The sequence below is a fragment of the Ailuropoda melanoleuca genome, chromosome 1 (genome assembly GCF_002007445.2).
Source record: "Ailuropoda melanoleuca isolate Jingjing chromosome 1, ASM200744v2, whole genome shotgun sequence".
NCBI lineage: Eukaryota > Metazoa > Chordata > Mammalia > Carnivora > Ursidae > Ailuropoda > Ailuropoda melanoleuca.
The window spans coordinates 184,575,590-184,599,940 of NC_048218.1; the positions used below are offsets into that span (position 1 = coordinate 184,575,590).

The 24,351-nt window shown below is 37.7% G+C and overlaps 1 protein-coding gene across 8 annotated transcripts in view; it reads right to left on the bottom strand.

The window, feature by feature from the left end:
* Positions 1–263: 263 nt before the first annotated feature.
* Positions 264–24,351, bottom strand: part of CADPS2 (calcium dependent secretion activator 2) — a 544,075-nt gene continuing 519,987 nt past the window's right edge. For all 8 annotated transcript variants that reach the window (XM_034671263.1, XM_034671268.1, XM_019799438.2 and 5 more), the window contains 2 exons: positions 6,338–6,442; positions 264–1,230 (listed from right to left, as the gene is read on the bottom strand). In XM_034671263.1, coding sequence (XP_034527154.1) covers positions 1,060–1,230; positions 6,338–6,442 — 276 coding nt within the window. In that variant the 3' untranslated portion in view covers positions 264–1,059. The remainder of the gene's footprint in view (positions 1,231–6,337; positions 6,443–24,351) is intronic.

The following is a 24,351-nucleotide window of genomic DNA, read 5'->3' on the forward strand; positions in this document are numbered from 1 at the left end:
AGAAATAACTGTTAACCAATATGTCAACTGCTAGTTAAATCACTAGCACTCCTAGTATTACTCATTATTAGTTAACACTAATTGCTAATGTTAATAATACATATGAGTATGTAGTCAACATTACCTTTGCTATGGAAATATGCTGTCATAATAACTTATTCTTTTAACAAGTGTGTGTGCCTATCAGATGCAAAGCAGCGTTAATATCTTTTACTCATTTGATTGTAAACAAAACAAAAAAGAAACAAAAACACAGAGCCATATCGTTGGGATGTTTGTAATACTGCAAACATTTTTTACTGCATTTAATTTATAGAAGTCTAATAAATACAGAAATTGTTTTGACCAAATAGATTTTTATTGCCTGCAAGCTGGTACACTTAGAAGTAGGAGAATGCGGTATGTTGTGGTAGCACATTTACTACCTTACACTTTGGGATTTTTTTTTTTTTAAACTTGAAAGATATGTTCAGAATAGAACAAGACACAAGCTGATGGAGGATCTAGTCTATATTTGGTTTGGCAGTCCTTTCAGCCTGCAGATGAATTCAGAGTACTAAGAACCGAGGTTAAAGTTTTTACACACATCACAACAATGGCAAATTAACTATGAAAAAAAAAAACCTGACACGTAAACGATAAACTATTAAATACACAGCATTTTAACAAGGGTACAATAGAGCTGGCACAGTGATCCGAAGTGGCTTCTTCTCACAATGTCATACTATGAGAAATGCAAATCTCATTTCACACAGAGGACACTACTTTGATGTAATTACAGAAGAAAAAGTCAAAGCTTCTAAAAAACCAAAAAATCACGTTCCAATCACAAAGCCAAAGCTCATTTTAGGTCAAGCTACACAGAAAAGGCTGATCTTAAAAACAAAAACTCAAAAAACTTGGCATTTTCCCCTTCAACTCTGCTTCCAGGTCGACTCTTTACAAAATGGAGCGAATACAAGCATTTTTATTTGGTCCAGACAATCAATGTAATTACAAAGACAGGGTACAAAATAAACAAGGTCAACATCCTCCTTCCTCCTACAGCGCCAGCGGTTATCAGCCTTCTTCTTCATCACTGTCTTTCATGGTGATGCCCTGAAGTCCTCCTCCTTCTGAGACAGAGGCTGTAGCCTCCTCTACCGTTAACCGTCTGTGCAGAGTATCATAGGTCTTACTGTTCAGTGTGCCTTCTAACACACCCTGCAGTCGGAAGTCCCTATACGTTTTCTGGAGGAAGAAGAGAGAATCTGCTTAGATAACTTACAGACTGTATGCATGGATGTCAATATGTACATATCCTCAGTTGGCATTTCAGAAATGACCTTGGACAATTCACTAATGGATTCCAATTCTAGTTGCCTGTGTCAATTCACTTGTTGGTGTATTTCTGGGGAGGAAAATGAAATGAGACTTTGGATACTGCTTTTCAAACTAGAATCGCTCTGAATAGATCAAAATGTTGTGACAGATGACAAATGAGCTTTTCTCCAAAATATGCCTGATTGCACAGACTTTACTATTTGAATGACTTGTAACAAAGTTGAAATGATATGCACTGATGTACATTTTTAATATGAAGGAATTTTTGGTTTTTCAGTTCCTTTAAACCGAAAAATACATTTTATAAAGAGCATTAGCTTTTGGGGGGAGGTGTGGAGGGAAAGAATTACTCCTACTATCAGTATAAGAAATTTGCATTTTCAGTATTTCTGAATTATAATGTTTATTATATATACCATCGGGTAAAAATTTGCATACACCTAAAAGTCTGTATGAATTCTGCCCTTTCCTTTTGAAATCCCCTAGGAATGTGAAATGTCAAATTCTGGCATAAAGCTTCTATAGATGGGCTAATAAAACATGTATTTGTATTTTCTGTGAAAAGTATAGTTTTACGTATTATATGTCAAAACTAGAACAAACACCATGTTAGCATTTATGTAGTGATTCTTAAGAACAATGACAAGAACAACAGAATGCTGGGCTCTGTGGCACAGAAGACACATAACCTATAAAGCTATCCTGATTTCACTTATCCCCTTAAGTGCAATTTTCCTCAGGTATGATTTTTCTCCAGCCAAACAAGACTAGTATTTTATTATTGATTTTTAAATGAAGATATCCCATTGTATGGAGGCACTTCTAAGGTGTTTTCTAATGCTAACTATCTTTTAAGATGTTTACTGCCCTAGGTTAGATTTAGAATAGTAAGCATTGAGATGTCATCAGACTGGCCCTCAAGTATCAGAATCTATCAATGTGACACTGTTTTGTTCTAAATGATTTCTAGCGGGCACTTTTTAAATTTGCCTTATACTTAATAGTAAAAAAGAGTCAAATAAGAAGGAATGTTGTACTTCCTGGCCCAATACTATAACTCCAGTGGCTGAAAATTAGCATTAAGGGATCCTTGATTTCCCTCAACATAATTATATAGAAGGAAACTTTTAATATTCATGGAGTTGAATTGAAGGTACTTATTCGTCTGAGGTAGGAAATGCTGATGATGAATGGCATCTTAATCCCCTTGATATACACACCTGGCTTACGAACAGACTTCAGGGAAGGAGTAAAACCATGATAAGATTGTGGGACCATTGGTATTTTCACATTTTATCTTCCTGTCTTCTTTACTCTGACTTAAGCCCCCAGTATCATTCCAGGTTTCAGAGGTGATATGCCAAAAGCATGTATAGAGGGTGAATATTTTTTTTTTCATTTGGATAATCACTGTTATACATAAAATTCATATTTGAAAAGTCCACCACCAAAGTCCACCAAAAATAAACTGAACTGTGAGAAATACTGTACAGTATCAGACATCAGTATCTTAATAGCAAATAAAAATTTAATTCAGAGACTTTTTCCTTAAATGATCAAAATTCTTTTTTCACTTACATTTTAATATTTTAAGACACCTACACCCCACCATCCTCATGTTCTCTAAGCTGTTAATCTTATTATTACTAAGGTGGTACTCTTTTACACCAAAACTTACGGTAACTTGCATCAAAACCTATAGAAATAGCCCTGAAAGATAAGTTTTGTCCAGAAAATCTGGTAACATATACGTAGTGTTATTACCACAGATTTGTGTGCAAGCCTGTAACTGCTTCATAGTTCAATTAAAAGTATATTAAGCACACAAAATATTCACGTACAGATAATGCATCGGACATGAAGTATGATTGTTCCGCTGACAATTACATACTGAGATTGTGAGTCCTACTTTCTTATTTTATTCGAATTGGCTTTCCTTAGACTTAGCTTAATTGTCAGTATGTTGGTGAGGACAGATTTGTATTGTGGATTTGCAGTCCCGAAAGCTTTCTAATTTATCTGTAATTAAGACTCTACTTTCTTATTTTATCACCAGGCACTAAGCTGTTAGGGGAGCTGCAGGACAGGTATCCCTGCTATCCCTCTCTCTCTTTTTAGAATTCATAAAATGTGATTGACTCTTGGACATCCTCTGTGGTCTTATTTCAGACAGGGGCCTGCCACCGGGTGCTGCTCACTTGTCTTCTCTTAGTACGAGGCAGCTGATTTATATTAACTGCTTTTCAGTGTCATCTGGCCACTAGGGAGAACGCAAATCCATCAGCCATTTTGATTTTTTGAGGATTCTATTTTTCTCCCTTCCTCAATAAATCATTCTGATGTTAAAACCTTGCGAATAATTTCTTAGTCCTAAACTCTTCGTGAAACTCTTAGGGGAATTTGTTTTTTCTTAGTGAGCAACATGAATGAACCAATTCATATCAAAGTGTGTTTGTGGGGCAAAGTTGGCTATGACATACATCTTGAAGGCATTTGTGGGCACAGATGTCTCCAATGGGCACAGAAGAAAGACTATACCTGTGAATAGTAAGGACCAGAATACCAGAGTTGGCTCCTGGGCAGAATGCGCTAGCTACCCTGTGGTAACATGCAGGCTTACTCTAGGTGATGTGGATGGAAGGAAAGCCTACTCGGGGACCTTCACAATCGTATGCATTGCTATTCAATAGCTTCTTAAATTCACTGAAAAATGAACATTATAAATATAACTATATAGGTTCTGAAGAATTATGAATCTATGTATGAAATTGGTTAAAGTCTGTTTATATTCAAAGTAGGAAAAGGAACAATTAAAACATTAAATTATTAATTCATCCTGATTTTCACTATGAAAATAAATTTTAATCATTAAATAAAGCTCTACAATTTGATTAAATGTATCAGCTAAAGAAAGCACTCGCTGAGTCTGGGGGCCTGCTTGTGAGAAACAAAGCATGGAAAGTCAAACATATTCGTGAAGTTTATATTTGTCAGTCTTGACTATTGGCAGCCCATAATGAAGACTATGTTAAAATAAGATAAATTGATTCACTTAGAATACAATGGAAATGTCACCGTATAATTCACAACATTAGCATTTTATTCTGCTAAAATAGTCAGTGCTGCTTGATCTTTAATGACATGTGAATATAAGAGGAATAACTTTCAAAGAAACAAATGATGGGCTACTAAACAATGGAGACTTTTATTCTGAAAACACAGAACTTTATCTATCAATGAATACCAATCAGCTGAATAGGTCCTTTCAGACATCTTGAATGCAATAGATATTAACTTGAAAACACAGCTGATTGTAAGGGTAATAAGCAGCTAATCCCAGTATTAGTCACAGTACCTACAGACTGCAACCTTAACATACACATGTATTTAGAAGGTATACACAGATAATCTGGATTTTCTTTCATGAAAAACAAACTTCACTGGAAAGCTCCCCAAGTCACATTTATAGAAACAAGGAAGAAACACTGCAGAAATGAAGGCAAATATGAATGTATCATAGTGTGCTTTCAGTTTCTTTGTAAAATAAATTAACACCTAGTAAGAAGGGCTCTGGACCAAAGGTACTTTGTCCATTAAAATGTAGTATGTTTAGTAGTGTTAAAAATTAGTGGGTGGCTATAATTTTACGTGTTATTTATGACTAATCATGATTACTATTACCGTGAGATGATAGGTCTTGTTTTATGTTCCAGTAGATTTGCTGATTTCTCACTTTAGAATGGAACTTTCCTATTTATGGTTCTTCTGATTTGTGATAATCTGTGTGGCTATGGCACAGAAGAACATGTATTCTAACTAGACTGTAGGAACCTAGAGAATGATGGAAAATATTGTTTTGTGGATAAAACTTAATGATATAACAGTTCTTCTCAAACTTTAACATCAGAATCACCTGGTGGGCTTGTTAATATATAGATTGCTGGGCCCCATTCAGAGTTTCAGATTTTCTGATTCAGTAGGTCTGGGGTGGAGGCCAATAATTTGCATGCCTGACAAGTTCCCAGTGATGCTGATAATGATAGGTCAGGAATGACACTAAGAACCACTGAGTGTATATGTGTGGATGTCATATATGCACATGTGTACACATAAATATAAACATATATGCCCATATACATATCTATGTAGATCTAGATCTCTATATGGTATATATACCCTATTTAATAAATGACACTAAAATGGAAGTGAAGGTCATCTTTTTAAAAGAACAGCTGATTCTCAATAGCTTAGAGTTATGTTTTTAGGCATAAGGTAGGATTTGTCTCAATTTTAAGAAAAAGTTATACTTGTGGCAAATTTTGTGTTCCCACTAGAATTCACAAAGTGTGAAAAATCATGTGAAATAAATATATGATTTTAAAGCCCTTACTCACTAAATATAATACATACTCTGTTAACCTTTTGTCTTGAAGAGCAAAAGTCAAAATGGCCTTGCTTAAGTGACGTGACACCTGTTGGTGGTCTGGGATGGTCCCCAACACTCAACCTGATCATCTTTTACGTGTGAGATGGGGCGTCCTTCCAAAGGAGTCAGGCAGTGACAGTGTGACTTTTGTGTTAGGATACAAAAAAATAGTGGAGACTCTCCTTATGCTGTGGGCAGTTACCGTTCAAAAGCCCTCAGAATGATATGTGATCCTAATAAATACAACGGAAATGTATGAGGAGAAAACATTTCTGTAATCAAGAAAATTAATACCAAATTACTGGGGACCTATTACAATCAGGTAAATGTGCTCAAGGCTTTATGTACATTATCTTAAAAGGTGATTACTTGATAAAATATATTTTATTAGGGCAGAAAAGATTAAAATTGACTTAATAATCAAACTGAAAATGTAAGTGAACAGTAGCCTATCATTGCCGAGAGTGATGTTTTTAAAGTACTCATATCCGCTCAGTTACATCAAACACAATTCTTTTGTATGTCAATATCTAGCCATTATTCTTGATAGCTTGGTGGGCAATTCACGTCTAAACACATTTTGTTTACCTTCACAATCTTGATGAGCGTCTTCAGTTGGTAAATATGAAGCTGAAGGTCTAATCTATCAGCCAACCAGACACAAATGACTTTCATGGAACTGCTGTACCATTGCTGGAAAGAAGGATGGGGGCAGAGGGGAGGAGAACAAAACAGAAAAACAGCCTCTGCAGTATTCATGTAACAGATTGGGTAATGAGGGGGTAATGACACACTCTGGAATGACCACAGATCAGCACTTGAAGTCAATAATGCTATAATTTCCTGTTAACAGAATTGTATGTTTTGCTAGAAAATCTGCTAAGTTGACCTAGGCTGTTCTCTACATGAATTAACATGAGTCTTTCAGCTGTAACATATTCATGGGAAACCGTGTTCCTGCGCTTGCAGCCTAGCGGCCTGCTTTGTAATCTGTAGGTAACAATGGGCACTAAACACATGTTATGGGACTGAACAGGCTCCCAAACAGCAGGAAAAAGCAGGTGAATTATTTTTGAAGGGAAATTTCTTATTAGCCTGTACGTTATGTAAAAATCAGAGTAGATGCATTATGTCATGACACAGGCAGTCAAAGCTGGAAATAACATTTTACAAACGCGGTGGTAAAGCATTGCACAGCTTCCTAGCTAGGGATCCTCAGTCACACTCTTATCTACCACTGGTTGTGAAGTATTTGTCGAGATGTTTTAAAACCACCTAAAATAGAAGTGTGGGACCCTAAGAGGGAATTTTATCAGGATGGAATTGCTGTGTCTACAAGAATCAAAAGAAGAGGTCAGTTGACTAAATCATGACAGAATTTGTTTCATTTTGCTAGTGTTTTTGGAGGGTTCGTATCTTTTCCCCTTTACTACCACTCTCTGGAGGGGAATATCAAAATTCTTCTCTAATGTAATTTCCTGTTCCTATGTAATGTCCAGGAATAGAGTAAAAGAAGGCATTTTGTTTTTTGTTTTTTTGTGTTTTTTTAGAGGACAATCTACCATTAGTGGTAACATTTTAAGGGATTCACCACTACATGCTAGGGCTAAGTTTAAGTAATACTGTAAAATACTGTAAAAATATTAATGCTACTCATTCAGATAACTGTGAGAAATAGCAAAGTCCATTCAGCACTTAGGAAATGATGAGAGTTTTTGAAAGAGAAGGAATTTTGTGTCTTGTCTGTAGACAGGAATACAGGGATACCATAGATCACGTCCGCGTGCAGCACGCGTGCTTAGGTTTTCAAACACAGGAAAAAGCTCTTAAAAAATACTTTTTTTCCATACTGACATAGTAAATTCAATTGATAAGAGAAATCTTACTTGATACAAGTCTGAAATTCATCTGGACTTGTATTTATTAACATTGTTCTGATAAAATTTAGTATAAGAAATGGTATTTTAAGCATAAATTAAACATGAATCAGTTTCACATTTCTTAGACTTCTTTCTGTTCATCTGTTAGTACACTGAACATACATGCATAAAATGAGATAAGCTAATTAAAATGAATATCTGTTCTGCTAAATGTTATGATAGCACATGGATAAATGAAAATTTCAGGTTTTTAAAATGTGAGATAGGCCACGATCTAAAAAAAAAACGTTATTCAGGTACCTGATTATGCTCTTCCCTAATGATTGTTTTTTTAATTTTCCAGACATTAGAAAAGTATCAGAAATAAGTTTTACAAAAATAAGATACACCCCTAAATTCTTAAAAAAATAAACTGCTGATGAATTCAGTACTTCAGCTGACACAGTAATTTCCAATAGTATTTAAATCCTATACTTCCTTATTTCAAACTATTTATAGCCTCAACCTCTTGAGTTCTATTTTAATACAGGTAAACACGCTCAGGTATTGGTGATAGGGAATATGAGATACTAAATTAAGACTCTCATCCCTACACCGGTCTCTAGATAATTTGAAAGCTAAAATGTAGTCATAATAGTTATGACTCTTAAATTATAGTCCTTCTGTAAGAGTTTTTTTAATTGGAGGAACAAAATATGATACATGAAGTCTAGCATAACATCCTAGTTAATCTGTTAGACTGTAAAGTTACTATATCTATGGTAAGTTGTATGAATTTGAGGGAAATGAAAACACTTTCTTAAAATTTCTCTATAGGTACCTTTATGTTTTTAAAAAATCCTTACACAATTTAAAATTAAGTCATTTTCCCATTACACATAAATGATACTTACAATTAAGTGATAATCAAAAGGACATCTAATGTAACACAGAAATTTATTGTTAATAGCACTTCTTTAACACAATGTCAAAATTGTAATTTTAGAGATGAGTTGGGAATAAAATGATTGGACGTTAACTAAAAAAACAGAGAAGAAAAGAGAACCACTGTAAAGTAAAAAGGTTCGGCTACTTTACCATCATCTTCGTTTTAAAGGTAATCAATTACTCGATAAGGAAAATTCTATAAGACAAATTATTCTTTTCAGATAAAAATGCATATTTTTTGGTTCCCAAGTCAAAGCATTTTGAAGATTTTCAGCTACATCAAACAATTAAGAGAAAGCAGCACTTAGCTCCGAGTTTATGTTGCTGCTAACAACAACAACAAACCCACTAGGACTGCTTCTTTCTTGTATATAGTTTAAGAGACACGCACACTCCAAACAATTAAGCAAACAAACAAAATCACCCAGCAGAAATCTCCAGCCCTTTCCTCTGTCTGGTGCTGGAATTGAGATGTTCCTCTTTTGGGTGCTGGAATATGGGAGGTCCCGGTTTTTTTCATCTTGACACAAAACTCAAAGGTAGGTTAGCTTCATTTTCCCCCACCCCCAACAAAACCAACCCCCCTAACAAAAAGAAAAAAAAAACATATGAAAAGGGTGAATGTGCAGTAAAGTCTGAATGTTAGCAAATGTCCTTTCATTTTGGAGAAGTTAATTTTATAAAACAATCGGGTTGACTATGCACTGTTTCCCCTCGGGGGATGACAGGGAAGGGGTGCTGCCGTTTGCACTGAAGTCACGGGTATGGCATTACTGCTTCATTCTTTGCTTTGGTCTACTTAGGAATAAAGCAGTAAGTGTATAGTCTACATTTTTTTTTTCTGCATCAATCCATGACAGCAGCCTACCACTTTAACAAAAAATATTTTTTTTTCTTTTCTTTTTGTGGTTCATTCAACTCCTGTAAGGGCATGCATTACTCACTTCATTTTCTTGAGATATTTCTTTTAAAGTAAAAATAAAAGAAAAGGAAAGGCTAGGGTTGACTCTGTGAGACCCCTGTATTTATTCACACTTATTGTGCATGACTGTAGACTGGTAAATCATATTAGCAGCCCGTCTCCCCATCAAGCTGCTACTTGCTTTCCAGCCCTGGGAAGGTTCAACAAATCAACAGGAGCACGGAAAACAGAACATCAGTCTAATCTAGTGTTTAAGGTGAAGTTTTCAAACCCAATCTAAGAAGATCTTTAGAGCAAGCAACAAGCTGAAGGGCTCAGAAGGTGGTATTGACAATGAAAGAGTGTTGAAATATTGAGAAGCGCAGCACTTGTGCATTTTTAATAACAAGAGGGTCAACAAGGACACAACTCCCTCAGTGCCAGGAGCTGCCACTGACTATGGAAATTGCCACACCAGGGCTATAAACGCTTGTAGTTCATCAGCTTTCTTAAACAGTTCATCAGCTTTCTTAAACACCCTGAACCCCCTCAGCGGACCTTTAGTCTTGAATTAACAAACCAAAGCAATGAAAGAGGGTGCAGTCTGAATGGCTGGCATTGATCCCCAACTGTGTCAGCACTGCTACAGGCCCTGAAAAACTCTCTCCATTGTCAATAGAAATTGACAAACGTCCTCTCCTAAATAGTGCAGCTGAGCCGGGCGGGATCCACGCAGCTGTAAAGGGCTCTGCTCTTGGGGCCGGGGAGCACTAACAATGGGACAAGCATGAGCTCTTTGTCAGTCCCAGACTCGGCAATTTTCTAACAAGGATTAAAGTTGTTTCTCCGCGGTGCTGCTGAAAAGAGATTTAGCAACATACCGTGCTTTCTTCATGCAAGTTAAAGAGAAGTAGTTAAGGAATTTCATTATTCTGTTGACTAGGGGAAATATAAAACAAATATATTAAATATGCACAACTCCCTTTTCTGCCTAATTTATAACGTTGCTGAGGATGATTCAATTAAATATAACACTTACTGCCTGGCAACAAGCACTTCACATTTATTTTGGGAATTTTATTTTTAAAAAGTCCAGCTGCTGGCCACCTGGAATGAGGTCTCAATACATACTAATGCACAATGCCTTTAGACCCTCTGTGGCTGATATTCCTAAACTGAATCACGAGACCACATAGGGTTTATATATCACGGCTGCTTCAAGCAAATGATTTCTGTCCGAATACGGCTTCTGATGATGATGGCAAGGCGGAAAGAGCTGCTTTGCTAGGAATAAATCTGTGATAAATTTTCTGCTTAAGTGTTTAGCTTTTTATTGATTACGAATTGGTACAACTAGTTGATATATTTTCATTCTTCTCCAGCTATGCTCAACTCCATAGGTGAACAACAGAAAAAAACAAAACAAAACAAAAAACAAGCCAACACTTTTTAGTGCACTAAGATCTTGAATGGCTACATTTCCACAGTATGTATGCATTTCTTCATTTATTTCACGGGAACCTGTCTGCTTTGTAAGTGTTGAGTCACCAAGTTGAAGTGAAATACCATCTAGAAAATGTCATCCTAGGAAATTGTACCTTTCAAATGCTAAGCTGAATTGAATAAAAGAACAAATAACATTTTTAAAATGCTGAAGGTTTTGATAAGTTTGATAAATATAAGCCATTCTTGAGGATCATTTTGTCACTTTGGAGAGCAACAAAATATTTAGAAACATGAATGCCCTACAGTTTCACCAGTATATTAAAAGGTAAATATAAATGCTTCATTGTACCTTGCATGTTCCTTTTGCCAACAGTGCATCTATTTCACATAACTAAATTCCCGGCCAGTCACTTTCCATTTCCAAACACTAAAACGCAAATTTTATATTAATGGTAAATTTGAAACAGTAACACCAACATCCCTCCCCCCCCACCCAGGCATCTCACTGAAAGGATGCTATTTGTTTCCATTACACAGACTCCTGAAACACAAGCAACTACGAAGTTTTAAGTGTGAATTTTTTGTTGGGTTGGAATAGGAGTAAGGGCTACATTTCAGGAAAACTGAAACCAGTCTATTATGATGAAAGATATAGGAAGTATTCAACCCAACCTACACCCATCAACATTCCCAGCGAGAGCCAGAGCGTTCATGAGGGAAAGATGGAGACCTGCCTCTGAACATGGCAGCTGAGGGCTGGCTGTCCACACACGGGAGGAGAAGCACATCAACACAGAAGCGGAGAGGGCAGAACGGCCGACACCTTTTATGCTGCTATTTGCCTGCTTGAGCCTGTCATAGCTTCCTCTATGTCTCAGTTTTCTCCTCTGTCATATGAAGGATTATGTAAATCTAGCTTTTTAATAAAATTCTGATGTTCTCCAGAAACGCTATATTAGATTTGATTATCAGAATAAAGGGCACGAATAGAACCAATACAGCTGGTGATTCTTGTAAGAATGAACTGCAAGGAAAAAGCCAAAAACTGTCACACCTTTTCCCTTTTACATGGCACTTAAATACAGCTTTATTCTTAAAAAAAAAAAAAAGCAAGTCTAGAGTTCCAGAACTTTCTATCACCTATTTTGTCTGTTTTTAACTTACTCATTTTGGCCCTTTAAAAAAATATTTTATTTATTTATTTGACAGAGAGAGAGCACAAGCAGGGGGAGTGGCAGGCAGAGGGAGAAGGGGAAGCAGACTCCCCACGGATCAGGGAGCCAGACTCCTTGCTGGATCCCAGGACCCTGGGGAACATGACCTGAGCTGAAGGCAGACACTTAACCGACTGAGCCACCAGGTGCCCTCATCTGACCTCTTAATGAAGCACAAACAAATTTTAAGAATGGAACAATCAGGTGTCATGAGGAATTAATGAGATTTCTAATGAACTGTTAGGTGCAGTTATTCATGTCTGTTATTTTTTATAGATTCTGATTACAAAGGCATCTTTTATATTTGTTAAGTCTTCCCTGGGAAATTTAAGTGCATCAGTTAAAATTTCATTTAATTCTTACAACAACCAGGGACACCTGGGTGGCTCAGTTGGTTAAGTGTCTGCCTTTGGCTCAGGTCGTGTTCCGAGTTCCTGGGATCAAGCCCTGCTCCCCCCCCCCCCCCCCCNCCCGGCTTGTGTTCTCTCTCTTGCTCTCTCTCCCTTTCTTAAGTAAATATAATCTTTAAATAAAATAAAATTATTCTTACAACCACCTTCATGAGATGGCTATTATTATTCCCATGTTGCATATGTGGAAACTGAGTTTATGTGGGTGGAAAAGTGAGTTTAGATTAAGCGTGTTATTAAGGTTTATACACTAAGTATAAGTGCCATTTATATCTTATTTATAAGACATAATTTGTATCTTATATCCATGCTTCAGAGTCTGTACTCACAACTGCTAGGTTATTCCATTTCCTTCTAGAAACCAGTCTGTTTGGTCAATAAAATCTCTGATTCTTTAAGGGCAGTTCCCCACTTTCAGCAGACAACTAAGAAATCAATCTCCACTATTCTTGGGGGTTCCTGATTGTCATTATAACACAGGACTGTGAAGTAAACAGGAAGTGCTTATTAATTGTTTCAAAGAAGTCTACCACATTTTCTTGCAAGTCAAAACAATCTACATTTCCAAAGACCAAAGATATTTGTAAACCTAATAATATGTAATGTAAATAAATTCTTTCAAGAGCCACACTCCCTGTTAGGATAACCAACCTAATGGCTCTTGTGCTATGCCATTCCCGAACATGTACCATTCTTAAGATTTTTTTTTTTTTAAGTAATCTCTATGCCCAACGTGGGGCTCAAACTTACGACCCTAAGATCAAGAGTCCCACGTGCTACTGAGCTGGCCAGGTGCCCCCTATTCTTAAGATGTTTCAAAGTGTTATACACTTTAATGCTTAGGAATCCTGGGAAGGGTTTTTTCCCCACTGTAACAAAAAAATGCAAGGTGGGAAAGAAATCCTTGGTTCATTCATAAGGGGGCTCCATCTATAGATACAGCTTTCTTCATCTTTTTTTTTTTTTAACATAGAACAGAGGAGAATTTGATTCATGTCTTTCTTTTTCCGTGTTCAACAACCTCATACTCAGGGTGGTTTTCATTTTCTACCTCTATCAGGAAGTCTGTGAAGGAGAGTTTAGGAGCACGCTGACGTCTGTTAAGAAAATGTAGAAAGTGCTAATAACACGGGAGGATTGACATACAGTAGGAGAGTAGGCACCTACTATGTTTGTTGAATGCTGAAAAAACTTTCCTATTCTTGAAGTTCAATACTTCTGCTCCCACACTGTCTCTTTTAAAAAAATGTAGGGGCACCTGGCTGGCTCAGTCGGTAGAACATCTGACTCTTGACCTCAGAGTTGTGAGTTTGAGCTCCACATTGGGTGTAGAGATTACTTAAAACAACAACAACAACAACAAATAACTGACAAAAAATGTATAAATACCAAGATATTGCTAGGTGAATTAGATTCTCTTCAGTTATAAAATAGAAAAAGTTACATAACAGGATAAGTTCCATAAATTGGGAGTTGTACGAGCCCTTTTCTGCTACTATTTCATTCATCCAAAATTCTCTTCATTCCAAAATGTCCCGAAAATAACATTAAACTAGCCTCTCTTTTCCTACATTACACAAAGAGATTAAAGTTAATGCTATGCTAGGGGCACCATGGCTCAGTCAGTTGAGTGCCTGACTCTTGGTTTAGGCTCAGGTCATGATCTCAGGGTCCTGGGATCCAGTGGAGCCCTGTGTGAGGCTCCGTGCTCAGCAGGGAGTCCTGCCTCCCCCCCCCTCAGTTGAGTGCGGCCTCTCAAAAAGAAACAAATCTTTAAAATAAAATAAAATCTATACTGTTCTTTATTATTCATGATTATCAAGCAGGTAAGTACCTCTGTCATTCTATTCTAGTGCTCTTTCCCTGGTGTTAAAAAAGATTGTAAGTGAAAATTTCAGATAATCAGTTGTTCCCCTCTCTCCTACTTCATGACAAATGATGGGATGCATGCTGCTTTGACTCATTTTTTGACTGAAATGACTAATCACAATCACCAGTTTGGCCAAACTCAGTGGTCAATCCAGTTACACTGGTGTAGACACCAGTTTGGGGCACATCTCTACTGCATGGCTCCTTTGGGCACAATGACTTTTTCATCTGGTTGAATGACTCATTTTGAATACCATGTATACAATTTTGGTCAATATTGCATTTAATTTCATACGTAGGATCTGAATAAAAATACAGACTCCTGGCACGGCAACTGAATGGCACAGTTTGAGAGAAAATCTAGGCCTGAGAATTAACTATTATTAGCAGGTCTTTCAATTGCCCTATAAAAATGGAAAACAATCATTCCCAAATTACTTTTTGAGAATGCTGTAAGGACCGGACTAACTAGCTACCATTCTGTCTTCAACTCACGGGCCACTCCCATAGGATCCATTCTCAGCAAGCTGAATGAGCTGCTGCTTGGGCTTCTCTAAATCTAGGATTTCTGGGCATGTCAGTCCTTCCACCTGGACTTTTATCCCGAAGTAGGTTTCCCTGGCCAGATCTGTGTCAACCTTTGAGATTATTTCAACCACTATTTCTGCTAGGAAGCCAATACTGTCTTTTACTGGGCAGAATCCGGTGGTCCCATATTTTCTGCTCCTCGAACTCTGTACAGGCATCTATAAAAATATTGCACAATGTGCTATTTGGCTGCCATGATGGGCTACGTGTAAACACAAGGCAGCAACCAAGTCTTACTTTTATTTCTATCTCCAGCCCTCAGCGGACTGGCGCATAGCATGCATTGCGTATTTGTTGAAGGACTGAATGCTTTTAAGTATTCGGAGATAGAAAGTACTACATGTATAATAATGACAGTGCAGTTGTTCTTTTTAAAAGAGAGAGGATAGAAGAGTATCAGAGCCAGGTCGTTGACTTGATTCACATGTCAGTAATAGAAAAATAACTGAATAGATGTCAAAGTTGTAGAAATCACCAAAAAGTAAACAATTGCATTTGACTAAAAACATTGAACATAGGACCAAAACAGAGCTTTCAATGTGACAGTCTGATTTTAAGGGATGGATTAAATAAAGGAGAAATATACATGAGTGTCCACATACATGCTCTTAGACATAAAGATATAATACTACGTGCTCAGCTGTTGATATGCTCAGCCAGGTCACACGAGCAGGGAGCTGCCTCTCCAGCATACGCTTAGGGGTACTGGGCCCCGCTCCTGGGGGTATCTAAGGCTGTGGGGGCATATCTGGAGTATAGTTGGGAGTGCTGCCTGTGCATTTTTACCACCAAGTGACATGTATTGCATGACTTCTATACTTGTTGGCTTTGTGAACTATTTTTTTTTTTAAAGGCAGAAAAATATCACTGCTCTGGCATTGTTAACTTCAATCTAAGGGAACATGAGAACTCCCCTGGGACTTGAAATAAGCCTGGCTTTGAGCAAGGAGCCCACGAAGGGTAGAGAGGAAGAGTGTGTCCTTAGCTTATAGTCATGGAGTTAGGTGCAAACCTTGCATTGGCAGGTTTCCGATTTTCCACTTGAAACGGACAAATAAATAGACTCCATGATCACTACTATCTCTTTTGAAAGGGAATTAAATTGTAGCTCTCCATAATACATCCATTTGAAAGAAAATATGTTAAAATCTATTCTGTAGATGAAAATGTAAAACATTTTAATAGGGAATTCACTTTTTCAATAGACACATTTGATCATAAGAATGTAAGCTCCCTTAGGTCAGGGACTTGGTATATCTTCTTTAATGTTACCACACAACATGTGGCCTCTACGGAATAAATATTGGTTGGATGAATAAATGATTAATAAGGGGAGTTTCAATTTTCTATTTTAATTAGAATCCACTGTTACCGCGACAAAGTTACTCTGTGGAACAAAACAATGCCAACCTTTTTATGCCAGCATTCCCACCATGCTTTACACATAGTAATTGAACAGTGAATTGGAGGTTTCCTTATGCATATAAAACATCAACTGAATGGACATTCTCCATCAATAAACATCCACATTATATGCATATAGTGCGGATGGTAACTGAGGGGAAAGTCAACACAAAGAAATGTGGGGTGTATATGGAACAACATTTATGAGGATCCGTAGAGCAAAAGTATGGGAATGTTATTTATTAGAACGTATAATAGGAACATGGCTTGAAAGAATCTTGTTCAGCCACAAATACTGCATCTCATTCCTGAATCAAAACCCTAAGCATGACAGAAAATGCTTAGAGAAGTTTCAAAGGACAGCCACAAAGATGATTAAAGGGCTAGGAAAGAGGCCTATGAAGAGAAGTGAAACAAATAGGGATTATTTATCCCGGAGTAGACAAGTATGACAAGTGCCTTAATAACAGTCTTCATATATAGGAACGATTATTCCCTAGAGGATGCTGGCTACCTGTTTTTTTTTTTTTCTCCACTAAGAGGAAAAGGGGAAATGGGTTTAAAAAACAGCATGAAGAATTTAGGTGAGATGGCATTAGAAACTTTATTTCAAATGAAATATTTTGCCCATATTAAGATAGTAAAATTTAGATGGTCTCTTAGGGGCTGGGCCATTGTCAGGATACTAAGGGCTCTCTCTAGGTGTTTATAAGTACCTTTGAACACTGTTCTTTCATAGAGTTTCCTTTCAATGCATTCAGTAAACACATCTAATAATGGTTTTACTACAACAGCCCCTTCCCTACAGATTTTTTTTTTTCAGTTGGACTCAGTCAACAGGGGCAGTCTGGCTGCTACTGCCGTGTCCACTTATGAACGTAGACAGGAACGCAGGAAAGGCTTGCAGATGGGGTGGCTAACAGAGGGGGACTTGAAAAAGCCACCACAAAAAATGGCCTTAGGCCATGTGTCATTTGCTGATCAAGTGAGGCTTGAAGAGAAGGAGACTAGTAGCTACCAGGCCTACCAACACCTTGTACAGATCAACTGACAGAGACTCTGGTCTCCGGGGAGGCCCAAGTCTTTTCATTCACAAGTCACGAGTGGCCAGTTGCAGTACAAGCATACGAAGTCACCGTGGAAAGAACAGGCTCTGCGCGGAGAAGTCAGAACTCCCAGACGATCTTCAGTGTGGAAGCAGCGTGAAATCAATACAAACTTTGAAAATGCTCAATGTGTTGCTTGTCAGCGTTTTAACTATCTTTTATCAAATCAGTCAAGAGAATATTCTAGTTTCTTCAATGACTATTAAGTCATTGTTATTGGCTTGGGTGAATGAATGCAAATGCACATTTACACATTTGGTGTTTAGAAAAATTTCTCGATGGAAGTGAAAGTTTTGTCATCTCCCGTTCATCAAAGACAATTTTACCATTGCTAAGGGAGTGCAGGTGATCAACATTTTTTTTTTTTGTCCTCTTCAAATAAAAACCTCAGATCAGTTCACATGTGAGATCTTTTTTTCTTTTTTCTTCTTCTTCTTCCTTTTTTTTTTAAAAATTCTGAGCACAATTAAAGGTGAGTTAAGGCTCTGGTGGAAATCTAAAGAGCATCGGCAAATCTGAGCACTGCTCAGCTTTTGAATTGCTTTTCTACTCCTCAGTTCTTTTAAATGGTTTTCTATGGCAGGGACATTTTTCTTAATTAGTCACAGCTAATTAGTGTTCTGGCATAGACAAGTAATCAGAAATGTCAGAGCTGCAAGGCTACATCTCCCTAATCCTTTGATAATAATTTAGCCTCCTGGGAGGGCCCCAAGCTGTGGTAAGTAGTGACTGACAATAAGGCAAAATTAGGTGGGCAGCAGACCATTAGGATAGAAAAAGAAAAAGCACTACCCAATCCTGCTGAGCGCCATCAGGCAACTGACTGCAGTGCCAGATGAGGTGCCTGTTTAAGCCTGTGTTGTTAATTAGCTGATTCTACCAGACCTGCCACATATGTCCAGGTGCCTCCTGCAAAGATGTGTGTTTCTGGGAATGTGCCAAATGACAACTGTGTTTCATGATCACATTTCAAGAATATAAGTAAGAAGTCCACATATTTCTGGAAGATTCTTTTGAATTATCAAAGAAATAAGATCAACACGCTACACTACATTTTCTCGCTGAGGTTCTTTTAGGCAATTAGGCACGCACGTCTCAAGTTTCTCAGGTTTTAATTCACCAACAGCTTAGATTCAAATGAGGGCCTTGGGCTGCTCTAAGCTGCGTCTGGACTTGCCAAAGCTGTTTTGGTTCCTACTGTACATCAACAGTAGATCCTTTTATAAATTCTTACACTTACAAATAATAACTTCACATTAAAATAAGGATTATTAACAAAAATGAACCAGACAGCTTAATTCGAGGGGAGAGACCAACTTTGAGGGGGGAAAAAATAGTTCAGGAGCAAGCTCTGGACGGCGTTTCCTGAGGCAGACAAGGCAATTCACGGAACGAGTTTGACTATGACTCTTAAAAGAGGTCAAACGACTTCAGTGTGAGTCCAAATACTGTAGGTAAGACGAACCAGAAATTCAAACAATTAAAAAAAAACAAAAACAAAACCAAAACACACCTGGGAAACAATGTGTCACAGCAGCTAAATTAACACAGCGCTAAAGGTAACACAGGGCACAAACAGAGATCACTTTTTATCTACCTTTAGTACACAGCGAGATACCAGGGTACAGAACATCACCATGCTTAAAAACACATGATCTCAACTAGCCTCTAGTACATCATTGCTGGACTGACGTCAGCCATCCCTCTCTACTGATGAAGAAAAATAATGGTTACGACGCGAGAGAGTGATATTAACATTTGAGTGTTGATAGGAAAATCATGGTTGGGCATAATGGTCTTACATTTGAATTCTTTTAAATATAGAGACAACACCAAAAAGAAAATTCTCTGTAATGGGAATCTACACCAATTCATGTAGTTTATGTAACAACTTCCTAGTCATTTGAAAGTGAAAGATTATTGAAAAGAGGAAAACTGCTATTTTTAAATCGACATTCACATATAAGAGAATATACCTGTAACATCCTAGAATTATAAGAGATGCAAGGAGACAAAGAAGTCTTCAGTTTTAATGGGCTGCAGCCTGCATTCCCAATAAAGAGGCTGATTACACACACAAAGAAATTTATCCAAAGGAAAGGACTGAAAAAGTAGACAGTTCTAAATACATACCACCGAGGGCATCCTGGAAGGAGAGTTCTATCCAGCAGCCACCCTTATCCCTGCTCTGTTGACTTCAACGACTCTCGTGAAAATGACATGGTAATAAACTGAATCTTTAAATAAATTAAGAATAGTAGTGTTGATCTAACTGAAGATAGATAAATTCCTGAGTCACAAAGTTTGGGAACTGGTGTGAAACACTACACTCAAAAACTCTGAGCATTTCTGCCCTTTCTTATTTGGGAGTCCAAAGACAACAGCGCAGAAATGGAAAATGAGTTTTATTTTGAGAAACATATTCTCTTGTAATAGGTTCCGTTTTTTTTCTTTGTATGTTACCATATCTTAGTTTAGGTCCATTTTACTTAAATGTTTAATTTAGAGTTTCTTTACTGAAAAGAATTCTTTTCAGGGAAAGTGCTGAGAAATTAATCCTTTATAAAACACTATTTAGATGAATATAACTGATTAACTACCATTTAAAGAATTACTTTTAATTTTATGAGACATCACAACATTTTAAAAAAATCTCGTTGAGATGAAACTCTTCAACAATTAAATATTTAATCAGTTTATAACACAAGAGAACGTTTAATCTGCATGATTTACCAATTAAATACTGCACCCTGATGTGTCTTCAGCAACATGGGAGCTGAAATGAAATTGTTTCAAAGGGATTCGAGAAGGGCAATGCCCAACACCTGTATAAAGGTTTAGGGAGGTAGCTAGGTTTAGGGTGTATCCTGGACATAAGATGTATCTCAGTGAACCCCTAACTATCTCCAGGTTGTAATACTTGTGGACAACATCAGACGACCACAGAGGGTGCTCTAGGGCAATTACTGCAGATGTCAGTTTTGACTTTGGAAACACCACCACCACGGTCTGACCCAGAGAGCCAACGCTCTGAAGGGGCTGCCCAGCCTCTCTCCTGACACGTGGGCACTGGTGGCTGCCACTGTGTGCCCTGAAGCCTGAGCGTGTGGGAAGGAACATCGTAGTAGACATTAAAAATGGAATTTAAGAACTGGGAAATCTTTGTCACACTTCTGGATTGGGATTAGACGAGTTGTAGATGGTTTTGATTTGATAAAAACTATCAAAGGTTGCTGACAATGATGTTTTACATGTAAGAAAAAAACCACACAGGGGTAAGACAGATTACATACAAAGCAGAAAAACCTTTGGGTGATACCATGATTTCTCTCACTAGAGGAGAACTTCCTTAAGATTTCTCTTACCCAGAGAAGACACATTTTTCTAAACTGAAAATGTAAACTTAACACGTAGATTTAAACTTACCATGTATAACAGTGACCATTTGAGAGGAAGAGATAGTCTCTGTTTAAAATATTCTGGTCACTCAGAAAGACTTAGCATGAATATGGAATAGATGAGTTCCAATTAATTTTCTAAATTTGGGGTTCAGAGCCCTTGTGGTAGATACATGGAGTGTCCTATGGCACAGCTATTTTTAAAAAATATAGGATCTTTCTTGTATTTTATCTATTGCACTTTCTAGTCCTTCGTGGGTGGGATACCCTGCTTTCACTCGGCCATGATAAAAAAAAACTTACGAATTGCTACTCTGAGGTGCAAGACTCAGCATCCAACCAGCCCACTAATTTTTGTCACCACTGCTAAAGTTAAAACAAAGTTAATTTAGTTCGTTTAAAATCTGGAAGATATTCCAGAAACCATCCGGAATTCTAGACCAGTTTCTTCAGTTTATGTGTACTAACTCTACTGTGTCTTAAGGAGGTGACATTACTCTTTTCCTTTTTTTAAAGATTTTGTCTGTCTATCTATCTATCTATCTATCTATCTATCTATCTATCTATCTATCTATCTAGAAAGCACGTGTGTGCAAGTGAGTATGAACGGGGGGAGGGGGCAGAGGAAGAGCAAGGAGCCATTGCTCCTGCTGAGCAAGGAGCCTGATGCAGGGCTCGATCCCAGGACCCTGGGATCATTACCAGAGCCAAAGGCAGACGCTTAACACACTGAGCCACCCAGGTGTCCCAGGTGACAAAACTTGCTGAAACTCACACTGACGGTCAATGGCGGAACTATGGCTGCAACTCAGGTCTGTGGATTCCTGGTCCAGCCCTCTTCCCACAGTACTGTTGTACTATTTCAGATTTTGTAAGTCTAAGGTATGGTAGAGATAGCATAGCCTTGAAACTGGAGAGACATAATTCGAAGTCTGATTCAACACTTAATAAGTCACTTCTCTTACCTGAAAATGAGGACAAATGGGGAGGATGGCATCTGGTTCAGCAGGTTAGAAATGACACAAGTGAACCACCTCATCCATTGCCTGATACACGGAGGTGCCCTGAGAATGGTGCTGGTGGCAGCTAGGGCTGGGTGTACTATTTTTTTAAAAAGGTTTTATTTATTTGTCAGAGAGAGAGAGAGCGAGAGAGAACATAAGCAGGGGGAGCGGTAGGCAGAGGGAGAAGCAGGCTTCTGCCGAGCAAGGAGCCCGATGAGGGACTCAATCCCAGAAACCTGGGATCACGTCCTGAGCCAAAGGCAGGCGCCGAACCGACTGAGCACCCAGGCGTCCCTGGGATCACTATTTTGATCATTTGAGATTAGGGATATACCTTAAACTCAGTTCCTTCTATGAGCAGCATGAACCTGTACTGTTCTTAGACTTTTTTAAAATTATATCTGTGTTACGCAAAAGACGTTTTAGAAGTTTAACCACTTATGGAATGAAGTGGCATGTCTTGGTTATTTGTCCTAAGATTAACTTTTTTGATCTTCCAAGAGTACGTTTAGCTTTACCGTTTCAAGATTTAATGTAAAAGTCTAAGATTATCTTATTTACGGCCTTGAAGATAATAACAGATTTTAATCCTCCCTCTCTTTAAGACTTGGCGATAAGGAGCAAAAACGCTTTCCCTGGAGACCAGCACAGTAATCATAGCGGTGCTGGATGCTCAGGGCCGTCGGGCTGTGTACGGACGGCTGTAGGAGGTACCATTCTCCGTTGTAGGTGCACCCCAGAACAACGGACACAAATCGAGGGCACTGGTCATTATTTGGCCTTAGTCACTGGTATAGTTATTTAAATAGAACCCTAAAGTATTTCACTACAAATATCAGGAACAATTAAGATGCTTAATTGATCAAAAAGTTTTTGAGGTCAGAAACACCACAACTAATTACTACTCTCAGGGAAAGTTTGACAGAATGTTCAATAGTTTGAAGCATCATGCAGAAAAAGATTATTTAGTAAAACACGCAGGTGTTAAAGTGTTGGTACTGGAGGCAGGATGAGTGTGTATCTTCAGAATAATTGTTTTATAGAAAAATGTTGCAATTTGTGGTATTTCCAAAACTAAGCTAATCTCATTTGGGTTAAAAGCGTGTCCTTCTTAAGGAGTGAAGCTCTCATACTGCATGACCAGAAACTGGATCCCCTATACCCTTATCTGGGTTGGCTCAACCACTACGTGTCGATTCACTATAGGCATGTGCAGGGATGTCTCTGTGTGTGTGTGTGTGTGTGTGTGTGTGTGTGTGGACATTTTCCTCTGCATCTGAAGTTAGGAGTCTGTTTCCTTCCTTTCCTTTCCTTCTATTTACTTCTTATTTTAATTGGAATAGCAAAAGTTTGTAATGATCACTGAGTAAAATCGTTTTCTTCAATCTTTTTTTCTGTAATAGACTAAGGTTGCCAACAGTATTTATAGGGTCATTATTTTCAACTGTTTCTTGACACCTAACAATATTATTTTAAGCTCCAGCCAAGAGGATTTCCAATAATTATATGATGTCTCTCAGTAATGATCTGTTGCTTAAGATACACATTCTGCTTTACCTTTCAACACATACTTGATAACCTCTCATTTACTAACTATAATTGAGGCAAATTCAGTCTTGGCTAATTAGGGGCGCTTAGTACCCCCTCATACATGTTATTCTTGATGACATATCAATAGAATTAGGGTCTACTTTTTATTTTTAATTACAGTAATAAAAATGTGCAATTTAAAAATATTAGAATGTTTAAGGACATTAACTATTTTACAAATAACAAGTCCAGTGTTCGACTGGGGATATGCAAAATGACAAAACCCTCACAACCAAAAAACAGAACTGCTTGTCAAGCGTTCTTTTCAAAAGCAAACCTACAGCCATGTCAGATGCTTAGGTATCAAAGGAAAGTATACCTAACCAGAACAATTAAACTAGACATAATTTTATGTGTTTTTTTTTTTTTTTTAAAGTAAGCTCTACGCCCCACGTGGGGCTTGAACTTACAACCCCGAGGTCAAGAGTTGCATGCTCTACCAACTGAGCAAGCCGGGCTCCCCTAAACTAGACATCATTTTAATGTTGGCATCCTTGCGTCCACTTCAGTTAGCTCCATCGTTTATCATGGTCACACAAAAAGTCTTTGAAAAAAGTTTGGTGAATGGGAGGGAGCTGAAGTACGTAATATCTTTATAGAGAAAGAAATTCTACCTGTTATGAACTGATGGCAAGCTTTGTAGTAAATAGGTCGAGACGAAAAATTGAAGATGTTAAGAAAACACACACACACACACACACACACACTCTCTCTCTCTCTCTCTCTCTCTCTCCTACCTACAATGGCCTATTTCCAGATGAGTCCACCTTTTTTCATCATAGACTACGTGCTTCAGCTATGCTAAGAATAAACATAAAGGGAATAACACCAATCCGATTTTCCTGTTCTGTTCAACATTTCTGAA